This window comes from Seriola dumerili, unplaced genomic scaffold (assembly GCF_002260705.1).
Source record: "Seriola dumerili isolate Sdu_G_001 unplaced genomic scaffold, Sdu_1.0 BDQW01001449.1, whole genome shotgun sequence".
In the NCBI taxonomy this organism is placed as follows: Eukaryota; Metazoa; Chordata; class Actinopteri; order Carangiformes; family Carangidae; genus Seriola; species Seriola dumerili.
This window is the reverse complement of record NW_019175704.1, coordinates 609,092-628,165: the sequence shown is the minus strand read 5'-3', so window position 1 is coordinate 628,165 and position 19,074 is coordinate 609,092. Positions and strand designations below refer to the sequence as shown.

General features: G+C 38.4%; 1 protein-coding gene across 2 annotated transcripts in view; it reads right to left on the bottom strand.

Moving 5' to 3' along the window:
• map2k5 (mitogen-activated protein kinase kinase 5) overlaps positions 1 to 19,074 on the bottom strand; it is a 55,558-nt gene that overhangs the window by 26,436 nt on the left and 10,048 nt on the right. The window contains exons 8-18 of one of the 2 annotated variants that reach the window (XM_022768256.1): positions 18,667 to 18,731; positions 10,947 to 10,986; positions 10,748 to 10,816; positions 10,161 to 10,242; positions 8,929 to 8,990; positions 6,674 to 6,722; positions 6,488 to 6,561; positions 5,320 to 5,370; positions 5,126 to 5,197; positions 3,595 to 3,624; positions 2,950 to 3,020 (exon numbers count right to left, since the gene is read on the bottom strand). In XM_022768256.1, the coding sequence (XP_022623977.1) occupies positions 2,958 to 3,020; positions 3,595 to 3,624; positions 5,126 to 5,197; positions 5,320 to 5,370; positions 6,488 to 6,561; positions 6,674 to 6,722; positions 8,929 to 8,990; positions 10,161 to 10,242; positions 10,748 to 10,816; positions 10,947 to 10,986; positions 18,667 to 18,731 (657 nt within the window). In that variant the 3' untranslated portion in view covers positions 2,950 to 2,957. Of the gene's footprint in view, positions 1 to 2,949; positions 3,021 to 3,594; positions 3,625 to 5,125; positions 5,198 to 5,319; positions 5,371 to 6,487; positions 6,562 to 6,673; positions 6,723 to 8,928; positions 8,991 to 10,160; positions 10,243 to 10,747; positions 10,817 to 10,946; positions 10,987 to 18,666; positions 18,732 to 19,074 lie in introns of those variants that run through there. The other variant, XM_022768255.1, reaches the window with a different exon arrangement.

Sequence of the window (19,074 nt, the reverse complement as noted above, 5' to 3'; positions counted from 1 at the left end):
GACATTTAAACTAAAGACAAGACTTTCCAATTAGGCATTTCTTCAAATTTTCTTCTGATACATGATCTAAGAACAACAAACAAATTGATGTTTGACAGGCAGGGGAGCTGTGTTTGCTGCATACGGTTTGTTTGTATTTAGTCTATAAAGGACTGTGTATGAGAGTGTAAATAACCATGTGTGTCTATCACCAAATGATGACTGTAGTTGTGTAGAACATCAACTTCTTGTTCCTCTGAGCTGAAGAGCCATGTGCCAGCCACTCCAGTGGCTCTGTGATGATTTGTGAGCCAAATCAGGCTTTTTTCGTCATTTGAAAATATCACAGTGAGCTCAGCATGTTAAATTAGAAGTCACAAAATCCATTTTTAGATGTCAAAATGATTTCTTTTCCTTTCAAGAGGAACTCAAACACTTCTAAAAGATCAGATGGCCGTTTCCCTCCTCAAGGATTTAAAAGACATGTCTTCAAGGGTAAGGAATCAGACAACTCTTAAAAAAGGCTCCTTTTTTGATCAAAACCATCAGTTTCAACAAAGGTTGACAAGCTTGTTTTGGTTATGAGCAAAGGCAGTCCCAGTCTGCCATCATGCAGACATAACATCAAGAAGAGGGTAAATGGTGAGGTTCTTTTCTCTGTTCTTTATTATTAGGTCAACAACAGTTAACTCATAGGCCATTAAAAATCACCCAATGACTCTGATCTCCTCTAAACTTTAGCAAAAACTTCAATACTGCTCAACTTAGACAGGCATCACCTGTTCGATGAGTGACAGAGAAAGTTCTATCAAGTCAAAACATTGTATCTCAAAAATCTTATCCTTCATAGGCTGCATTAGGGAAGCCAACAAGGTTGTGCAGACATGGTGCATTATTCTAATATGGTTTGGTGACAATAATTAGCATGGTGATAAATAGTGACGGATGTTGTGCAGGTTAACATACTTAAGACGGAGAATGGAGGGTCAATATTTTCTTCCCAACATTTGTTAAATAATCTAAAGCTAAAAAGGAAGTCTGATATACTGAAGTGAAATCTTAACCTATGTCTTAAAGGAAGCAAGCATGTGATCAAGAAAAGTGTGAAAAGAGACTTTGGAGTTGGCATATGGTGCTGAAAAATTACAGCAAACATTGTTTACAACATACATACAGTACTACAGTACCATTTCCTCTCCATTTCATTTGAGAGGAAAAAAACAAAGCAACAAAGGGAAAGCGTATATGGTGTTTGATGGATGCAGTGATGTGTAATGTAAGCTCCTGAAACATGCTCACAAAAAACTGACACAGTATTTCATCCAGAAATTCATTCAAATTTGAGAAAATATGACAAAATGGAGAGAAACAAAAACAACCACAGAGCAAACAAAAAGACAACAAATCAATCAGAAGCAATAGTGCTGGCGGCTGTATACACATCACATCAGGTCTGGTGTCTTCAAAGACTTTCAGAGCGAGCCGTGAAAAAACTCCATTAACTCCTGACAAAGAATACAAATGAATCCCGACATGTGGTGAAGTGGAATTAAAGAGACCATCTCTAATCTTGACAAACATGAGGTGATGACTCCACTGTGTGTACACACACAAAAGAATGAATGAGAGATGATGCATCAACTAAACAACATCCAGAAATTAAAGCCATTGGCAAGCACACACAGTTCCACCGAACGTGGAGGGTGAACAGAAGACCTCAAACAATGCTAAAATTGGCTTTTCAAAAGTGCAACTCATGAACACCCCAAAGCCAAATTCAACTTTAACAGTTCATCCCTTATCTTCCACAAGTCTACAGTGGAAACTCAGATGCCACTGATTCTCTTCCAATCTTTCTCTCTCTTTCATCTTCTCCAACTTCTCTCTCAGTCTGTACTAAAATGTTCTCTGTGAAGTGTAGCAGGGGGTTTTGCACAGACAGCTGTGCCAGCGTCTGCAAAAATGACAGCTTAGGCCCGAGGACTTTGGCTGGCTGCGCCTGACGAGCTGGATCCGAGCGCTCTCGCCACACCACTCAGCTACAGCCTGCAGGTGAACTGTCTGCAGTACCATATGGAGTTAGGGGAAAATTAACACTAAGATGAGTAAAGCTGCATGACAGTGGAGAGCCTAAACTAAACTGCTAATGTTTTGTCCACCCCATTTATATCAATAAGAGTGGACTAAACTACCATTCATTTGCAAAAATACACTAACAATTAACATGATAATGAAAGCATTAAATGAAGGAGGGACCACCAATGCCTAGGCTGCAAACACACCTTTGCTCCCTTACACAAAGGTTTGCATTTGTTTTTTTATCATAGCTTAAGAATTAATTATCAACACTTAAAATAAGTGAAGAGCTACATCAGGACTGTAATGTGTCTCACAAATGGTTGTTAACCATGGAAGTACCCAATAAGGGGCTGAATTAATTCTCAGCGTGTGATAGCTCACATGAGTAGGATAACATCTTCAGAAGTAACTGACAATATCATTAAAAGAAAAAGAAAAAAAAACAAAAACATGCTGAGACATCCAATCAAACATTTAATAAATTAGTTCCCCCTTTCTCAGGAGGAATAATTGGCATACTGAAAGGAAGCATTCACTTAGGCAATCCCTGAGCAGATAGTATATTGGTTACATCATACCGTGCTTCTTTAACCAACCACAATGATGTAGTTTCATTTGACTGACAGAGCAGTCCAAGTGTTGCATACATTATGCCTACAGGACAATTACACAAAATGATCATGTGTCAATATGCAGAATACTCAAGATTTTAATAATTTTCCTTGAAAAGGAAACCATACAAAGTCAAAATTATAGCTAGTGTCCATGGCTGATGTACTAAAGTAGAAATGAAAAATCACAGCTTTTGTAAAATATAATTAAGGCTTTCAAATCATAATTGTCACACAATAATAAGATAGTTTGAAGTACAAACTCTTCACTAGACAAAATCTTCCCCTTCAATTGTCGTGAAGGCGGATGGCCAGGAGGTAACCTGAGGTAACCAGATTCGGATTACTCATCTAGGGATTGGGGAGATAAACCCATCTTAAAAGGACTAATTAAGACTTGATGGGATTGGGAAGTCACTTCTGTGGTGGCAATTACATTTGAGGAGGATCTTACCTTTGTGTAATGAAGGAAAACATGAACCCAAACCCATTTATACAGTTAAAGTTTTATATCAATAATAAACAATTAATGTGGAAAATAGTATGGATAACAGAATATTTCGCAGTCAACATTTTAGACATTTTAGTTTCAATGAGGGCTGTGAAAGATGATTAGTGCCTCATGTAATAGTTACAGCAAATTTATAAAAAAGTATTTGAAGTTTGGAATCATTAGAAAACCTCATCATATAAATTATTTACTGGGGAGACTGTAAAATATTAAATATTAAAAGAAATATATAATTAAGAAAAGAACACAAAATTTTGGAAAAAATTGGAAATTGCAACACAAACACTATAATAATAAATTAACAGTTTTTGCCAAAGCCAAAATCAGTTTAAACAAATCTGCTCCTTTTTAAAAGTCGACTTTTAGGGGAAGATAGAAAAAAATGAAAACGACAAATAAATGAAAATAACTCACCTGTGGATAGGGGAACATACCTAGCGCCAACTGTGTAAAAGAAGAAAGTAGTAAGTGCTACAGTATATTCTAAGATTCATACTGAGACATTTGAAGGAATGAAAAAAACTGGAAAAGGCTGAATCAGTACTAGGCATATGCCAACAACTGTAAAAAAAAAAAAAAAACCCTGCGCAAACAAATGTAATCCAATCAAACAGTCATAATACTTACATTTGTACATCTTATAATGGCCAATTTTAGCATCTTTATATTTTAGGCTATGTCTGTGCACTGTGTGTGTGTGTGTGTGTGTGTGTGTGTGTGTGTGTGAAATAATGGCCTTAAAAAGGGACATTAGAGGTGAGTCAACACTTCTCTTACAAATTATATGCTTCACAAAGGTAGAATTCCTTGTATGGCTGCTGGATTGAACTCCACAAGACTACACAGGTGCTCCTGACAAAGTAACCACCCTGTGTATACAATATATGTGCACATACATTAATATATACATGCCCCTCCATTACTAGTGTCTTAATGACATGGAATTCTGTTGTAGACACAGAAGGAAAACGCTGCTAAAGCCACTGGTGCGTGCAGAATGTGAGACTTTCAGTCTTTGAGGTAAGCTTAGTGCCCACATGCTGATAACACTACTTCATCAAACAACATCAGCTATTAGTTAATAACCCCCCCACGATTACCCCCTGCAGAGAACAAAATACGGGGATAAAGAGAAGGGGGACAGGATTGTGGGATGGTTGTATGTAATGTGTGTATCTCTCCCTGACATTTGGCAATTCACTGGGGGTGGACATTTTTCATCTTGGTCAAGGGCAGCTTATTGGCAACATTATGTTATTAAAATGTCAAAACACTCACAGTCTTTCCTTGAACATAAATAGACCAACTAGCAGGCTAAAGATCAATCCACATTGAGTGGGACTGCAAGCCATTTCATTTAGCTTAATGCACACATTCACAGCTAGAAATAAAGAGAACAGGGCCAGGGGGTCCACTGCTATAAAACTCTATCTTTATCACACAGAGATCATGTCAATAATTTTGACATGGCCTCTTTTGTGTGAACTCATCCATTATTGTTATAATTGTAATGATATAACATTATTGACAAACAAAGGCGAGGTAGAAGCCCACATCATCTGTTATACTGTAGGGGGGGGGGGGCTGTGGACAGAAACAGATGGAGAATCAATAGTGTCAGTGGGAGGACAAGAGGGGAAGTCTAATAGTGAAATTAAAATGTTATTTGAAAACGCAGGGTGTCAGTCAAGCATTTGATCAACTCTATGGGGAGAAATGAACAGAGATACTGATGCACACACACACGGACACACAAAAATGCATATGTATTTTATGCTGCTCAGTCAGTGAGCAACAGCCAGTCTCAGGACACAATATAATCTACTGGATCTAAACTGTTTGATAATTAATTACAAGAACTTAGTGTCCTCTGCATACATTTGCCACACTTCTATCTGTGTACAAATACTAGGTACAGCATGAAGCCATTTATACATTGTCATACCTCCATGAAAGAGATCCCCACACTCCAGACATCTGCGTGAATACCATACTGTTCTCCTGATATCCTTTCTGGCTGTGGAACAAAAAGAAACATCAAAGACTGCCAAGACAGACTGATTCCTGTGAAAAGTAATTTCTTCTCTGGTACAACTTTAAACTGATTTGACAAGGGACTGAAATCAAGGGGTCACTTACTGCCATGTATGCGTTGGTTCCCACGTACGTTTTGGCAATAGAATTCACCAACTGCAAGAGAAATTAATTAAGAGTGGACGAGCAAATAATTAAGCTGCATATCAATATAAATTCAAACTTTTCAACCAACAGTAATAAGAAACCTCAACCCTCAGAAATAACTTTTTAGGCTCATCATTCCATTGTTGTATGCTGGGAAATAAAAAAAGATGTGAGCTGGACCTAATTTACATAACCTAAATCTACTGACATATCAGGTTTATATTTTGGGCTGTTCCCAACCCCTGCCCGACAGAACAGGAGTAAGACAAGGAGACGTTAGTGTGTCTGTGCGTGTGTGTGGATACAATGGCACATGCCATCAATGACAGGACTGTGATAATGAGTGTCTGTTCCCTTATGGCTGTTTTTTTTTTTTTTTTTTCCCTTTTTTTGGAGCATGCCCTACAGAGAGTGAGAGAGGGAAGGAGAGTGTGTATGTGTGAAAGAGAGATAAATACAAACACAGAGTTAAAAAGACAGAGGACGAGCCAATGCTGCTAGTGTTACACATACAAGGTGTAAAATTCACCTTGGAGCTTCCATGGAAGTGGAGGTCAAAAATGAATAACAATTTGCTACAGAAGGGGTGTGTGTGTGTGTGTGTGTGTGTGTGTGTGTGTGTGTGTGTGTGTGTGTTGAAAAGGGAAACAGTCCCAGGGGTTGATGTTTTGGGGAATGCTGAAGGTCTGTCCCTGATGATTACATTACAAACACACAGTGCCACACACTGCCACACACACGCGCACACACACGGACTAGGCTATTGTCTGCTACCTACGCTTTCCCCACATCCACTGAATACATATCAATGAGGCTTTGCCGTTGTGTGTGTGGGTCATAATTATAACAAGTGATTTTTTTGGAGGCTGCAGAACAATGGAGGTGGGGGGGGAGTTAATGTGAGAGGAAGACCCTTGGGATAGCGCTGATGTTTTGAGTTGAAAATGAATGCAGTGATTGACAGATTGACCATATGCACACAGATCTGTGCACACAAACACACACACACACAGACAGATTGCACAGGACTATGGCGATGCAGCTATAGACAATTGTTTTTCTTCTTCTCTCTTCCATCTTCCATCGTTTCTCTCTCCCTAATGCTCACAAAAACAAATCAGTGTACCTGTGTGCTGACACCAAAGTCACAGAGCTTGACTTGTCCTCGGGTGTTCACCAGCATATTGGAAGGCTTGACATCTGCGGAGACAAACTGCTTGATAGAACTGCAACATCAGCACTCAGCAGCTTGTCTTTATCAAGTCTGCTCTTTTTTTTTTAATAACACAAGCCTACGTAATACCTTACTCACCTCTGTGAAGTATCTTCAGGCTCCACAGATATGTCAGGCCTTTGACTACCTAGAGACACAGGCGACAGAAAAAATATATTACAGTAATTTCGACAACAACCAGCACACTTGGCTTAATAACATCAACAGCCATGACCTTAATCTAGAATTTAGAAAAACAAGACTTTAGCCTGCACTGTCATTTGTGCTGTCTTGAGAGAGTTTAAATTTGTCCAATACGTAGCGAGCAGATATGTACCGGAAAAATTACAATGGTTCTAGTTACACCTCCCAACATGGCTGTCATGCACATGTCACTGAGGTGGTCGGTAAGCATCTAAGGGGCAAGGGGGTGGGGTTAGACAGGATTCATCTTGAAATGCTGAAAGCTTTGGATGCCGCTGTGCTGTCATGGTTCACACGTGCATCTAATGTATTGATGTTGCTTTCAGATTGGCAATCAGGAGTGGTGCTGCTGGTTTCAGCCATAAGGGCCAATGGGTGAGTCCACACTCATTGCTAATCTGGTCTACATGGGCTTTTTAAATCTGTGTTGGCTAGCAAGTTCTGTAGTCCGTGCTAATGAGAGAATGGGCTAGGGAATGAGAGCTGTAGTGGCATTCTGGACAATAAAGGTCAATTACACTCACGATGGGCACTGAATTCCCGCAAAAGTGCAACTTGTCTGTACTTCAGTTCATGGTTTCACTGACAGGATATCCAGGAGAAGCCAAGGTCTAGAGTGCCTGTTTTGGTGACCGTATGGTTGCATCTCTGCCATTTATGCGGATGTTGTCTGTAGACTGTGACCATGGATTCTACCTGAGTGAGATGCCCCTCCATTTTTGAAATGTTAATTCCATCTATATAGAATTACTCTACTTGGGATGTGTACTTCTAATCACTCAAACCAGGTGACAGGAAGAACCTGCCCCAAGTAATTGAACTTCTCTATCTTTGAAGTATGCTAACAGCAAAAAGTATCGTAAAATTGACTACAGTTTAGGGCGTGTCAGCCACACTCGTGTAGACTGTGTATTGGATTGTGGTGACAAAAGGAGAGCCGAGTTGGTTCCAGTCCTGAGCTCTGGTCACTTTAGGTAGTCATAGATATAGTAAGACTGCATACACAAGCAAACAAGAAAATGTTTCCTCACAGGGCGATTTGTCTCTTTACAGGATCGAGAGAGGAGCCTGTTGGACCTTGGTACTCAGAAATTGCTCCTGCGCAATGAAATGAATTCATTGAGTTTGTTGAGACACCCTGTAGGACGCTTCATTGCTACCTCGCCTTGAAGGGGTTACATGAACAACTGACTGGGAGGAGACACTAGGGTCAGAGACACACTGCGAGAGCAATATTTTTTTTTTTGTTAAGTTAGTAGAAGAGGAGAGAACTTTTTTTTCACCTTTGTGCAGACCTCACAAGTGGCATGTTGGTCATACTCATATGACTCCACATGCCTGGAAAAATCTTTACATTTTTCTTTAAGTATTACTCATTTCCCAATTTGTAATACTGCTTTGTGGTGATTTTTTCATTAATGGGATGTTAGAACTGATTCTAGCTTCTAGTCTCCTGCATAACAGCCTCTAAGATAAAATTAAGAAAGCACAAAGGCTCTCTGAAGTCTTGCTGCCTCAAAAGGTGCAAGTGCAACAACTGGTGTGTGCAGCTTCACTCACACCCTCTTGGGTGCTTATCTTTCTGCGATAATTAACAACTGTGACAGTGGAAAGGAGGGAAAGCTGTGAATTAGAATTAACACTGATTAAATAGCTGTCATTGTTTGATTACGGACAAAGTTAAAGGGGCGAGACAGAAAAGAGGAGGTGGAGACAGGAGAAGGGTAATGAGTGTGGAAAAGAGACATGCATTTATCAACTTCAAGGCCATTTCTATCAAAATGCTAGTTTTAACTGAGAGTAGAAAAGGAGGGAGAAAGGAAGAGAGGTCAGGATAAAGGGAACACACTGACTTTGTCCGCACTTCACCCAATAGAGGCTAATTGAAAATTTCACACCTGTGGTTCTCTTTTCTTTCATTTCATTAATAAAACGAGTGTTTTTCCTCAGACCTGTTCTATATCCTACAAAAATGAATAACAGGTCACAGTCAAAACTGTCACATGCATGCATAGACGACCACACTCTAATAAACTACACACCTAAATAAATATTTCTAACAAACTCCAGAAAACACCCCTTGTTTCAAAGGCTTTTCACTCAGTAATCAAAATACTGATTGGGAGATTTAGTATTTCATGAAAACTTACTGCCACTGCGATCCTCCCCAGCACATGCTCTGGAATTCGTTTGTACACGTCGAGAGAACCACCTGCAAAAGACACATTATTCATTAAGGAAGTGATAGTTTGAAACATTTTCCCACAGTTTCTTAAATAATCTCATAATAGCCTTCTTAGTACAACACAAACCAAAATGCATGTTGGCTATACAGGTTGCAATACTCCACACTTATCTAAACAACTGACAAAAAAAAATGTTGCTTACAATTCCATCTGGATCCAGCTCTACAGTAAGTAACTACCATTTCCCACAATGCTTTGTATCCCAAGCTGAAGAAAGAACTGTCTATTCACTCACACTGGAAATCTACACAAAATTAATATTTAAATATATTTCTTTGATAGAGTTAAAAACAACCTCTCATGACGGTAGCAGGAGAACTGCTAGTCCTTTAAATGTAGAAATATTTCACTGACAACTGTGTGACTGTCTAAGCCTCAATATATAAAAAATCTCTCAGAAACAGCCAAAAGAGAAGCCTGACATTTTCAACATTTTCCACATGAGTGTGGACATTCTCAGAAAAGCTGTTTATTGCTCTTAATATTTGACATAGTTTCAATGCAGAGGACAGAGTCCAGGTATGTTTCAAAATACACTTGAAGATTAAAGTGAGCCTACACAATCGTAGTCAATGTTTGTTATAAATTCCATTTGCTGACACTTGTATTTGTTTGACATTTCTTTGTCATATCAGTAAAAGAAGAACCAAACCGACAAATTCATTGATTTGTTTCCTGGTGCAGTCTAATTGTAATTTCCTGTTGGAAATAACCAAGCACAACTGAAAATGACTGATCACAGAAAAGTTTCATAAAGTAAGAATGTGCTCAGAGGTTAGAACGACTTTGTTGACAAGCTAGCAAATGTGTGAAACAGGGGAATAACTGCATTAACACACACTTGGACAAGCACACACACCTAAAAACATAAACAGTCCCACATCTCACACCAATCCAGCACACACATATAAACGCACCTATAAATGCACTTAAGTCAAGGTTTATCACACCCTTGTAGCTTTTAGCACACAGGCATGCTAAGCAGCTCAGAGATAAGACATTCTCTTGATCTGCAGAAGTGAAAATGGATACACGGTAGAGAGACAGAGGACAGGTCCCCAAAGTATTTTCTACACAGCTGTGGCTGGCAAGACACAAACATGTGATCCACTGGTTTAAGCTACAGAGAAACTCACCGTCCATAAATTCTGTGCATATGGATATCCTGTTCTCAACAAAAAAAGCACTGAAGAAAGTGATGATGTAGGGTGAATCACACTGCAATCAAGAGAAGAAATAATATGATCAAAAATGAGCATGCCAAAATATTTATTTGTGATACAAAAGAATTTGTGTGTTCATTGTGAATTTGAACTAAATGTAACAGTGGCACCTCATTGTACACAAAATTTTAAATTTCTCATAACCAAGTGATTGTTTAAGTGACGGCAGTAGGTGCTCAAGAGCATCACTCAACAGTAAACTAAGTGTTCACTGTTTTTCACACATTCAGTTTGAGAGAGACTCCGTGCTCGCAGTGTTTGGGACAGTATGTCTTAGGTGAAAGAGAAAAAAAATACATGCATGTACAGTATTCAGTAAACTCTCATGCCAAGCCCATGTGCATTTTGCCTGTGTGTCCATGTATTGCTGATCCCTTGCTTACATTGTAAGCACTTCATTAGCTACACTCATGATTAATTAACAACATAGATGTGGTAGGACAGCAACACAGAGAAGTTGTTTTGTTAAGCAGGAACAGATTAAATAAGTCAAAACCAACCTTGTAGAGAATTTCTAATTCTGACATGATCTGCTTCTGTAATTCCACCGTGATATCCAGTGGGATGACCTGTGATCAAACATGTAGGGGAGGGGTGGGGGGGTGGGGGTACAGCCTTAACAAACAACACTAATAAGCTCTTCTTATGATCTAATGAGGTCAGTGGTATCAATGGTATCAACATGGAAGGAGTTCTCACCTTGACAGCTAAAACCCGCTTGCCGTGAACATGGTACGCTCTAAAGGGACATAAAAGGAGATGATATGAAACAAAACTATAGAAAGCGGTTGCTTGAATTTATTTAGATGGAAACATGGGTTTTTGTGATTTCATTTTCACTTGGTCTTTAAGCTTTCTTCTGAGCTCTGAGCATAACATACAGTTCTGTGCAAAAGTTTTAGACAGTTTAGTTGTTGTTGGACTTGTTGAACAAACATGTTGAACAAGGGAAAACACTGAACTGTAAATCTGTTGCAGCCAACAAAAGATCATAAATTCATATGTCATGTGGTATTCAGCAGAAGTGAATTGAGAGTGCATAATTCATAGGAGGGAAGTGTGATGCAATTATACTTTCGGAAAAAAAACAAAAATGGAAATTGAGTAAATGCAGTATAACTTGACAAGAACTGGAATGCAAGAACTGTTAACAAAGTTCAAGTGCAAGGTACACTCCACAGGGCTGTGAGTTTCTGAGCAACAGTAGAGTCTGAAGTAGTATGACAAAATGACTGTCATTTCCCTCAAAAGGTCAGAGGTCACTATCCAAAACCAGATCCAGTCCAGCTCTGTCACTAGGTGTTCCAGACAGAGTTTTGAATTGCAGGTAAAGCAGCAGCCACAGACCGTCCCTGTAATGATTTAATTATCAAAGTCCTTAATGCCCAACGTCGGCTTTAGTTACAGTCCTTGAAGGTTAGTTTACGATGCCTCTGGACCTTTCAACATACAATCCTCAAGGACGAATACTGTGCAACAGCTGTCAGGTGATGGAGATGAGGTGGGGGCAATGTACGTCACACAGGATGGCTAGCTTGCAAGCAGGCTCAGTAAATGTGATACCTGGCTACTCACCTGTCAGTTGGCCTTGCAGAGAAAATGTGTATGGTGCAAAGTGTGATTAATGTGTCTTAGATTAGGAGTATCACGTTGCTCTTCGGCCAGACACCTCTGAACTGGCCCAGGCCTTTAATTAATGACACCTATTAGTGCCATGTCAGGTATTTATCCACAGTTAGAACTAACAGTGGTGTGTACCGATGCCATGCTGTATGTGAGCTGCAGCTTACACATCTGTTGAAGTCAAAAAGAAACTGCAGACTTTTCAGAGATTATTAAGAGAAAAATAACTATAAAAGTAGGACATTTATATTTCAAGTTGTCCAGATAATCCAGTGTAATACTACGTATTCAACTATTCATTCCTCAGGTTTCAGTTGGTTTCTTGTGTGTGTGCATAATGTTATTTTGTTCTGCCCAAAGAGTATTAGTGTCTTTCTGATTTATAAGTGTCATCTTTTGTGACAGTTCTTAGCACATTAAGGCTGATGGCCTTGTTTCCACTATGATGTCTCGGTCTTCCTTTAAGCTACAATCAATATCAGTTAAGCATGACTGCTGCCTCTTAATTAAGATGCAGATGTTAATTGAAGCAAGATCGCAGGGGTAGACATGTTAAATACTGACTGGGTAGGTAGTGTGTGTAAGGCAACCTGAAAAGAGATTAAACCAAGTCTTCACAACATTAAACAACCTGAAGTCGTCAAGAAGTAGTCTAGATGTGTTGACAAATATACCCAGCCCATGGCTGAATGCATCTAACTGCTACTTAAACACACAAGAAGTGCAGCTTAAAGAGATAATGCTTTCACGTGAGATACCATGTACACAAGTATCATCTGAGTGTTTGTGTCTGTTTAGTTTTTGTGTATGTACCTTAATGCAAAGTCTCACATCTCTATTTTTTTTACTTTTCTGCAATTAAGTTTGACCAGAATTGGATCAAGGTAAACAGATATTAAAGCCATCTAGTACATACATACAGTACTTTTTCCACATTTTTTTTTTTTTTTTAAATATGCTTTAAAAAAGATTGTAGAGCAATATTCCCATAATATAGCTTTAATATATACTGTTCACAATAGCAGCTAATTTTTATATGATAATAATTAAATGATAAGAACACCATATGCCCAAGTTAGATATACAAGGGTTAAGAAATACCAAAGTTTAAACAATGTGTTTTAAGGGCAGGCTCGTTTTTTAGCTGGATATAGTGTGACTACTGCTTGGTTAAAGCTTTATTCTCAGACTGTCCTTGACCACCTCAGGGCAGAGCATCCCTGTATGAGTTACAGTGACAGGCTTGTGACAGCGGGAGACATGGGGACAAGGTTACATAGCCACCCCCCACCACTTCCCCCTGATCTGACCCCAGTAAACGTGCCCCATTGCCTGGATCTTATTTACACTCCAGCTTGCTCTGTAATAAAAGCTCAATCATGCAGTATTCATAGGGCCTCTCTCTATGTCTCTGAAGTTGGAGAGACTGGTCTCCTGGATCAGGGCTAACGTGGTATGTTTACACTGCCACATGGATGATGGGCTGCCTCTCTCTTCCTGACTGTCTCACCTGACACAGCTATAATGGGTCTCCTAACTGACACAGACAGACAGAAACTTAAACACAGACATTCACAGACATGCATGTACACAAAAGAGCTTGCTAAACATCTAACACATTTGAAGCAGCAATGCTGAAAAGATGAAATAACAAAGTTGAAAGGTTTTGTTTTTACATTCTACCATGCTAAAAAAGTGAAAGTCAGTATTCCTCAACTCCATGAATTTGAAATCACTTTTGAACGCAGGCCTCTTGTGGCTGAGAAAGAAATTTCAACAACACAACTCTTGTTTAGAGAGTGTTTGCAGAAACACACTCACTCTAGTCTAAGTGAAGTCAAACAGATGCCTTTTTTTCTTGAGATGGTGTAGTAGCCAGCAGCTATGCGACATTATGTTTATTTTCATAAAGAGGTTCTATGGCACTTGTTCATTATCACACCAGTTACTACAGGTACAGACAGTAAGAGCGGCTAAATCTGTGTCCTGCGACACCTTCAGGGATCTGAAGTTTGTTTGAATACTTGTGGTTTTTAATGTGTGTTATATGGGTTTCAAATATCATATTATGTTCCATTTAAATAAAAAAGATTAATAAATTGGAGCACTACTGTGTCACTCTAACCTCCATCGAATACTAAATACTCCATTATTTCATACAACATTAATTTCATTATCATTTAGCCTGAAGCTGTGAATTACTAAAGGTTGTATTTGCAGAGATTTTGAAAGTTAATGTATTTTTTTTTTTTAAGTATTTTCTTCACCCAGGTTTCAGATTTAATTTGTTCAGGCTTAGATAATTTAGCCTACTTGTTAGTGTGTCCATAAACAAGAAATGTACAATTTACTTCCATACCTCATAAGTTTATTGTTGAAATATTCAACACCAAAGACAAAAGGCTTTTAAATTGTATTCATTTCTATCTACATTGCCCTTTGGGGTGTTAAAAGAAAATGGTTGCAGTAAAAGTACATTTTTTATATTATGGAAAACATCAACTTTGTCTTGAATGTGACTTTCCTGTATCAGGACATTGTTGCTAATTTAACAAACAAATTATCTCTGTGTAAACACTAAGTATCATTCTCTGTCAACTTTAATAATACCTGTGCACTAATAAACAACACCAGCAATGACTGAAAGTGACGTTAGAGCAGTTGAATACATCAGTAGCTCGGAATTGGCTAGGGAATCAACTGGACATTATAACCTTCAGGAAAGTAGGATTTACTTCAGAGATGTTGTATAAGGCTACATTTAAGGAGTAAGGAGTGTTTATAGTTTAGCATATATAGTACAAGTCATCTCCAAATCAAAGCTGATTTACCTATTCGAAAACCACTACAGCAGGTTTACCGAGCTGAAGTACCAAATCCTGATCTCTGTTTTAAATCTACCAAAATAAAAAAACAAATGTGAAAGCGACCGGCATGTGAAACCAGTGAAGAGTTCACTCAAAATGCATTTGATATGTACTGTCACACCAGTTGTTGACTGCAATCCCTTGCAGCTGGTTTGTATGCATAATCTGAAAAAAAAAAAAAAAAAAATCAAAAAATCTAGATTTAAGATGCTAGGTTACCACCAATTAACCAAAGATGTTTAGTCCTTCAATATACAGTCTAATCAATGAGGTAAAGTAACTAAAATCAATGGAGAAAATGGGCTGAGGCAACTAAAAGAACAACCATGGGTGTCTAAGTGGATGTCACCATAGCCGGGCCAGTGTGCTTGTTTTAATTGCAATGCTAGATCCATGAGTCACAAAAAATAGCCTTTGTGTCCTTGTTATTGTATTTATAAGCCATGGAGTCAGTTAGATTGGTGGACAAGATGGACCTCTGAGAGAGTGTGTAATAAAAAGCAAAGGCCGACAGTGATGGATGGCTAGGTCAACGTGTGGCTATGGAGAGCTGAGGTGTTGGTAACATCCAATTGAGTCTAAATGGCTCTGGGTCATAAATGGGCTAAGAGGTTAAAAGGTGGGGATCCTTTGGTAGTGCTTTTCAAACGTGATGAGCCTGATATAAGCTGGAGCAAAGAGTAGAGGCTGAAGAGAACTGAGAATTGATTTCTAAGCGAGCAAGAACCCTGTCCGGGCCCTTCAGTATTTTTAAACCAATGGTTCATTTCCTGCTCAATACAGCAACATTTGCTTGGTATAGCTGGCCTACCTAACAAAGGATACCAAAATACTCATTTTCAATGGTTTTTGACAAAAAGTATGCTGTACTTGCAGAAACACATGCACATGTGCATATGCAAGCATGATATTGAAAACATGGATTTGGCTAATTTACCATGAATATATTTGCCTATAGTATTTTGCTGCTGAAATAAACACTGTCGCTGGCATATCATCATCATCAGCAGTTGCTGTTATTAAAAATTAATTCTTAAAGTTGGCCAAAAGATAAATTAGAGGGCAACGCATATCAATGGAGCGTGACGCATCAAAACATCTGCACCCACCGTTCTGTAGGCAAGCTCACACACTGACAGTGGCTATCTACATGCCATGCTCATTGTGTGCTACATTAAATGGCTTCAACTGATACAACAGTATATGATGCACGGAGCTAGTGAGCAATAGCTTCCATCCTTTATGACTGTGTCTGACTATTGGACGTTTTTTGTGATGCCTCTTTCATCCAAGATCTATGTACCATGTAAAAGGACAAATGGCCAGAGCTACAACAATATAATCCAATGTTGCTCTAATGCTAACTTTGTTAGCTGAGCAAAGTGACATCACAAAATCCCTGCGTTTCTTACAAAATAACAGGTACATCAGAGTAAAAGGGAAGTTTTTTTCATGTAGCATAAAGAACAAATTGTTTCATATTTTGCTATTTTATTAAAAGGAATTCCACTGTAAACACAGCTGACAAAAACTGTTAACATTGTAAATAATGAAGAAATTAAAATATGTTGGACAGAATTAGACTAATACATTATAATGTAATGCCATTTTCTTTCTCTCTCTGTACAGAAACAAAACACAAAGGTTGTGTGCAACAGTGACTGAGATGGAGAGTGCATTATGATTATCCTTCCAACCAACCTAGACTCCACATTTTCATCACTTTACGCACCTGAATGGACAATATCATTTTCCTGTGCAGACTCTAAAGAAAATCCCACAATAATAAAGCTTTTGTGAAGAGTCTTTTGATGTACTTATTGTACCACAGTTTTTGTCCTATAAAGAGAGTGCGAAGAGTTGAGAGGATTATAATAAGTTGATTGGAATTCCTAGAATTGTTAAAGTAAAAAATCCAGCTAAACTGAATACAACACAGCAAAGACTTCAGCAAGTCACCATTCTTAAGTGGCCGACTAATAACCTGTCAATAACACCTCAAAGTCAATGTCAAGGTAAGAGCCGTTTTTAATATTCGGATTTTCTGACAAAATAATTAAAATTAAAGAAACAGAAAGGCAATTAACAATGTCTTAAAGATGATGTCAAGGGCACCCACACAATTAACAGCAATTTTGTTACAAATTCACAATTTTGAGTTTCCTCTTGCTTTAATGACCAGTTTACTTATCAAGAAGCAGGGAGGCTGAGAGCACTAGCTTCTATTGTGCCTTTGCTGTTGTATTTGGTAGACTGGGAAGCAAAAGACCAGTTGTACGCTGTGAACCTGACATCAAAAGTCTATGATATTTTTAGTCATTTTAAGTAAATCTAAGAAAAGAAAAGATTTTTTCACTTATGAAAATATAGAAAGATTTTGTTGTAGTTTATTTTAGTCACCCCTTTTTTGTCAACAATACTGTGTGGAGATTTAGTCGTTACTGTTTAATGATTTCATTTTTGTCTCATCATCGTCTTGTTTTCTTCATGGGAAAAAGATTATAATAATATTTTGTCACACTTCTCTCGAACTAAATTAATATTATATACTATATACTAATCTGCACAGTAAACTGCTTTGCAGTTATATACACAATAGTATATAATAAATCAATATACTTAACCATTTTATACTAAATGATGCAATAAGGGCGCCACAGCATTTCTAAGTGCCACCTTAGAATTAAAATGCCAATTAAACTTTATAGAATGACAGTAAAATGCTTTTTCAAAAATTCAATGTGCTTACTGACTGTTTCAAGTATATTCTGTCACTTTAGTGTGAAGACTACATACTTAAAAGCTGCTTAGAATTAGTGTGTTGTATGAATTTGGGACACAGCATGTGCTCAGGAAAATGCTCAAAGGGCTACATCTTCAAGCTGTTGAAAAGTAAGTCTGGGCTCCTCTGTTTGCCCTGATTATTCTGACCTGAAAAAGCACCTATGAATTGATTAACATTTTTTTAAATCTTAATTAAAACCTAAATAAGTTAACCAAATTAAAATGGACACCACATAAAACAACATGCAATAACCTGGCTGATTTTTTAACTGTATTTTTTATCTTCTCCTTTTAACCATAAAAATTTCAGCACCAAAGCATATGGATTTTATGCTGGGCTAAATTGACTGAGAAAATGTTGGCCCTGCAATATTGAGCTCCCCCAGTGCTGTGTAACCATTTCTTGTGCCAAACTGATCAGGAACCTTATTCTGCTACAACTATGAGAGACTGGCTCTTAATGAAACAGTAAAAAGGTGGTTGGACAGACAGGGGCGAAAAAAAAAAAAAAAAAAGAGTCTTGTGGATTTGCTGGATAGGAAATTTACTAGGTTTGCTGGTGAATGTGTGAAGCATACCGCTCCGTCAAGTCAAGGTTAGTCTGAGCAGTGATCAATACTTCAATCTCAATAAAACAGCTCAATAGCTAAGGATTGATGGGAAGGAGGAAGCACAAGGTGCGGAAAAGAAAGATAAAAGGAGCAATACAAATGCCAACCTTGTCATAATGTTAGCAGGACAGTAATACATTTGTCTAGCCAGAGAGGACGGAGCTCTTCCATCCTTGTAGGTAATATGCTGTACTATAGACCAATGAAGTCAACTGCTGTCATACCTTACAGCCCCCAAATCAATACCATATATTTGCAACCTTCAAACCAGAATAAATAGATGAAGGTACAGACACAAAGCAGCCTGACAGATGTCACACCAAACACTGAGAGATAAATGGACAAATGAAGGAACAGAGGGAGGGTTGTGAAGAGTAGAGAAGCCTTCACAGAATCCCACTGCAGAGGGATGTGCGCAAATATGTCATAAAAATTGAGCAGAAAAATTACGAAAACTCATACTCATTGGTCTCAAATTGGACCCTGACACACTGACCCTTCATATTTGCACTGTACATAGAGGCAAATACTTACTTGTAAACTGTGCCTCCGTTTCCATGGCCGAGCTGCTCTTGATAATGGATATCTTGGGCATTTATCTACAGAGCAGCAAACACACACAGGTATACAATAACATGAGACCATAACAATACCATAACATGAGAGACATGTAACTACAGAGAGAGAGGGAGTGAAAGAGAGATTGGGGGGGGGCGTAACATTGTCACTGGAGGCTATAAACAAGACAAGCATTCAGGTCACTCCAAGTTCAGCTACATAAGGAGAGAAAACATGGAGACATAGGGAGGAGAAGAGGAGATCAATACAACATTTGCTGTCCAATTTATAAAAGGACATTGTATTTGGGTGAGTGGGACAGTGACTGATGCAGAGTTTAACGATGATTTGTTTGCTGTCGTCATTCCACTCTGCTTTCATAAA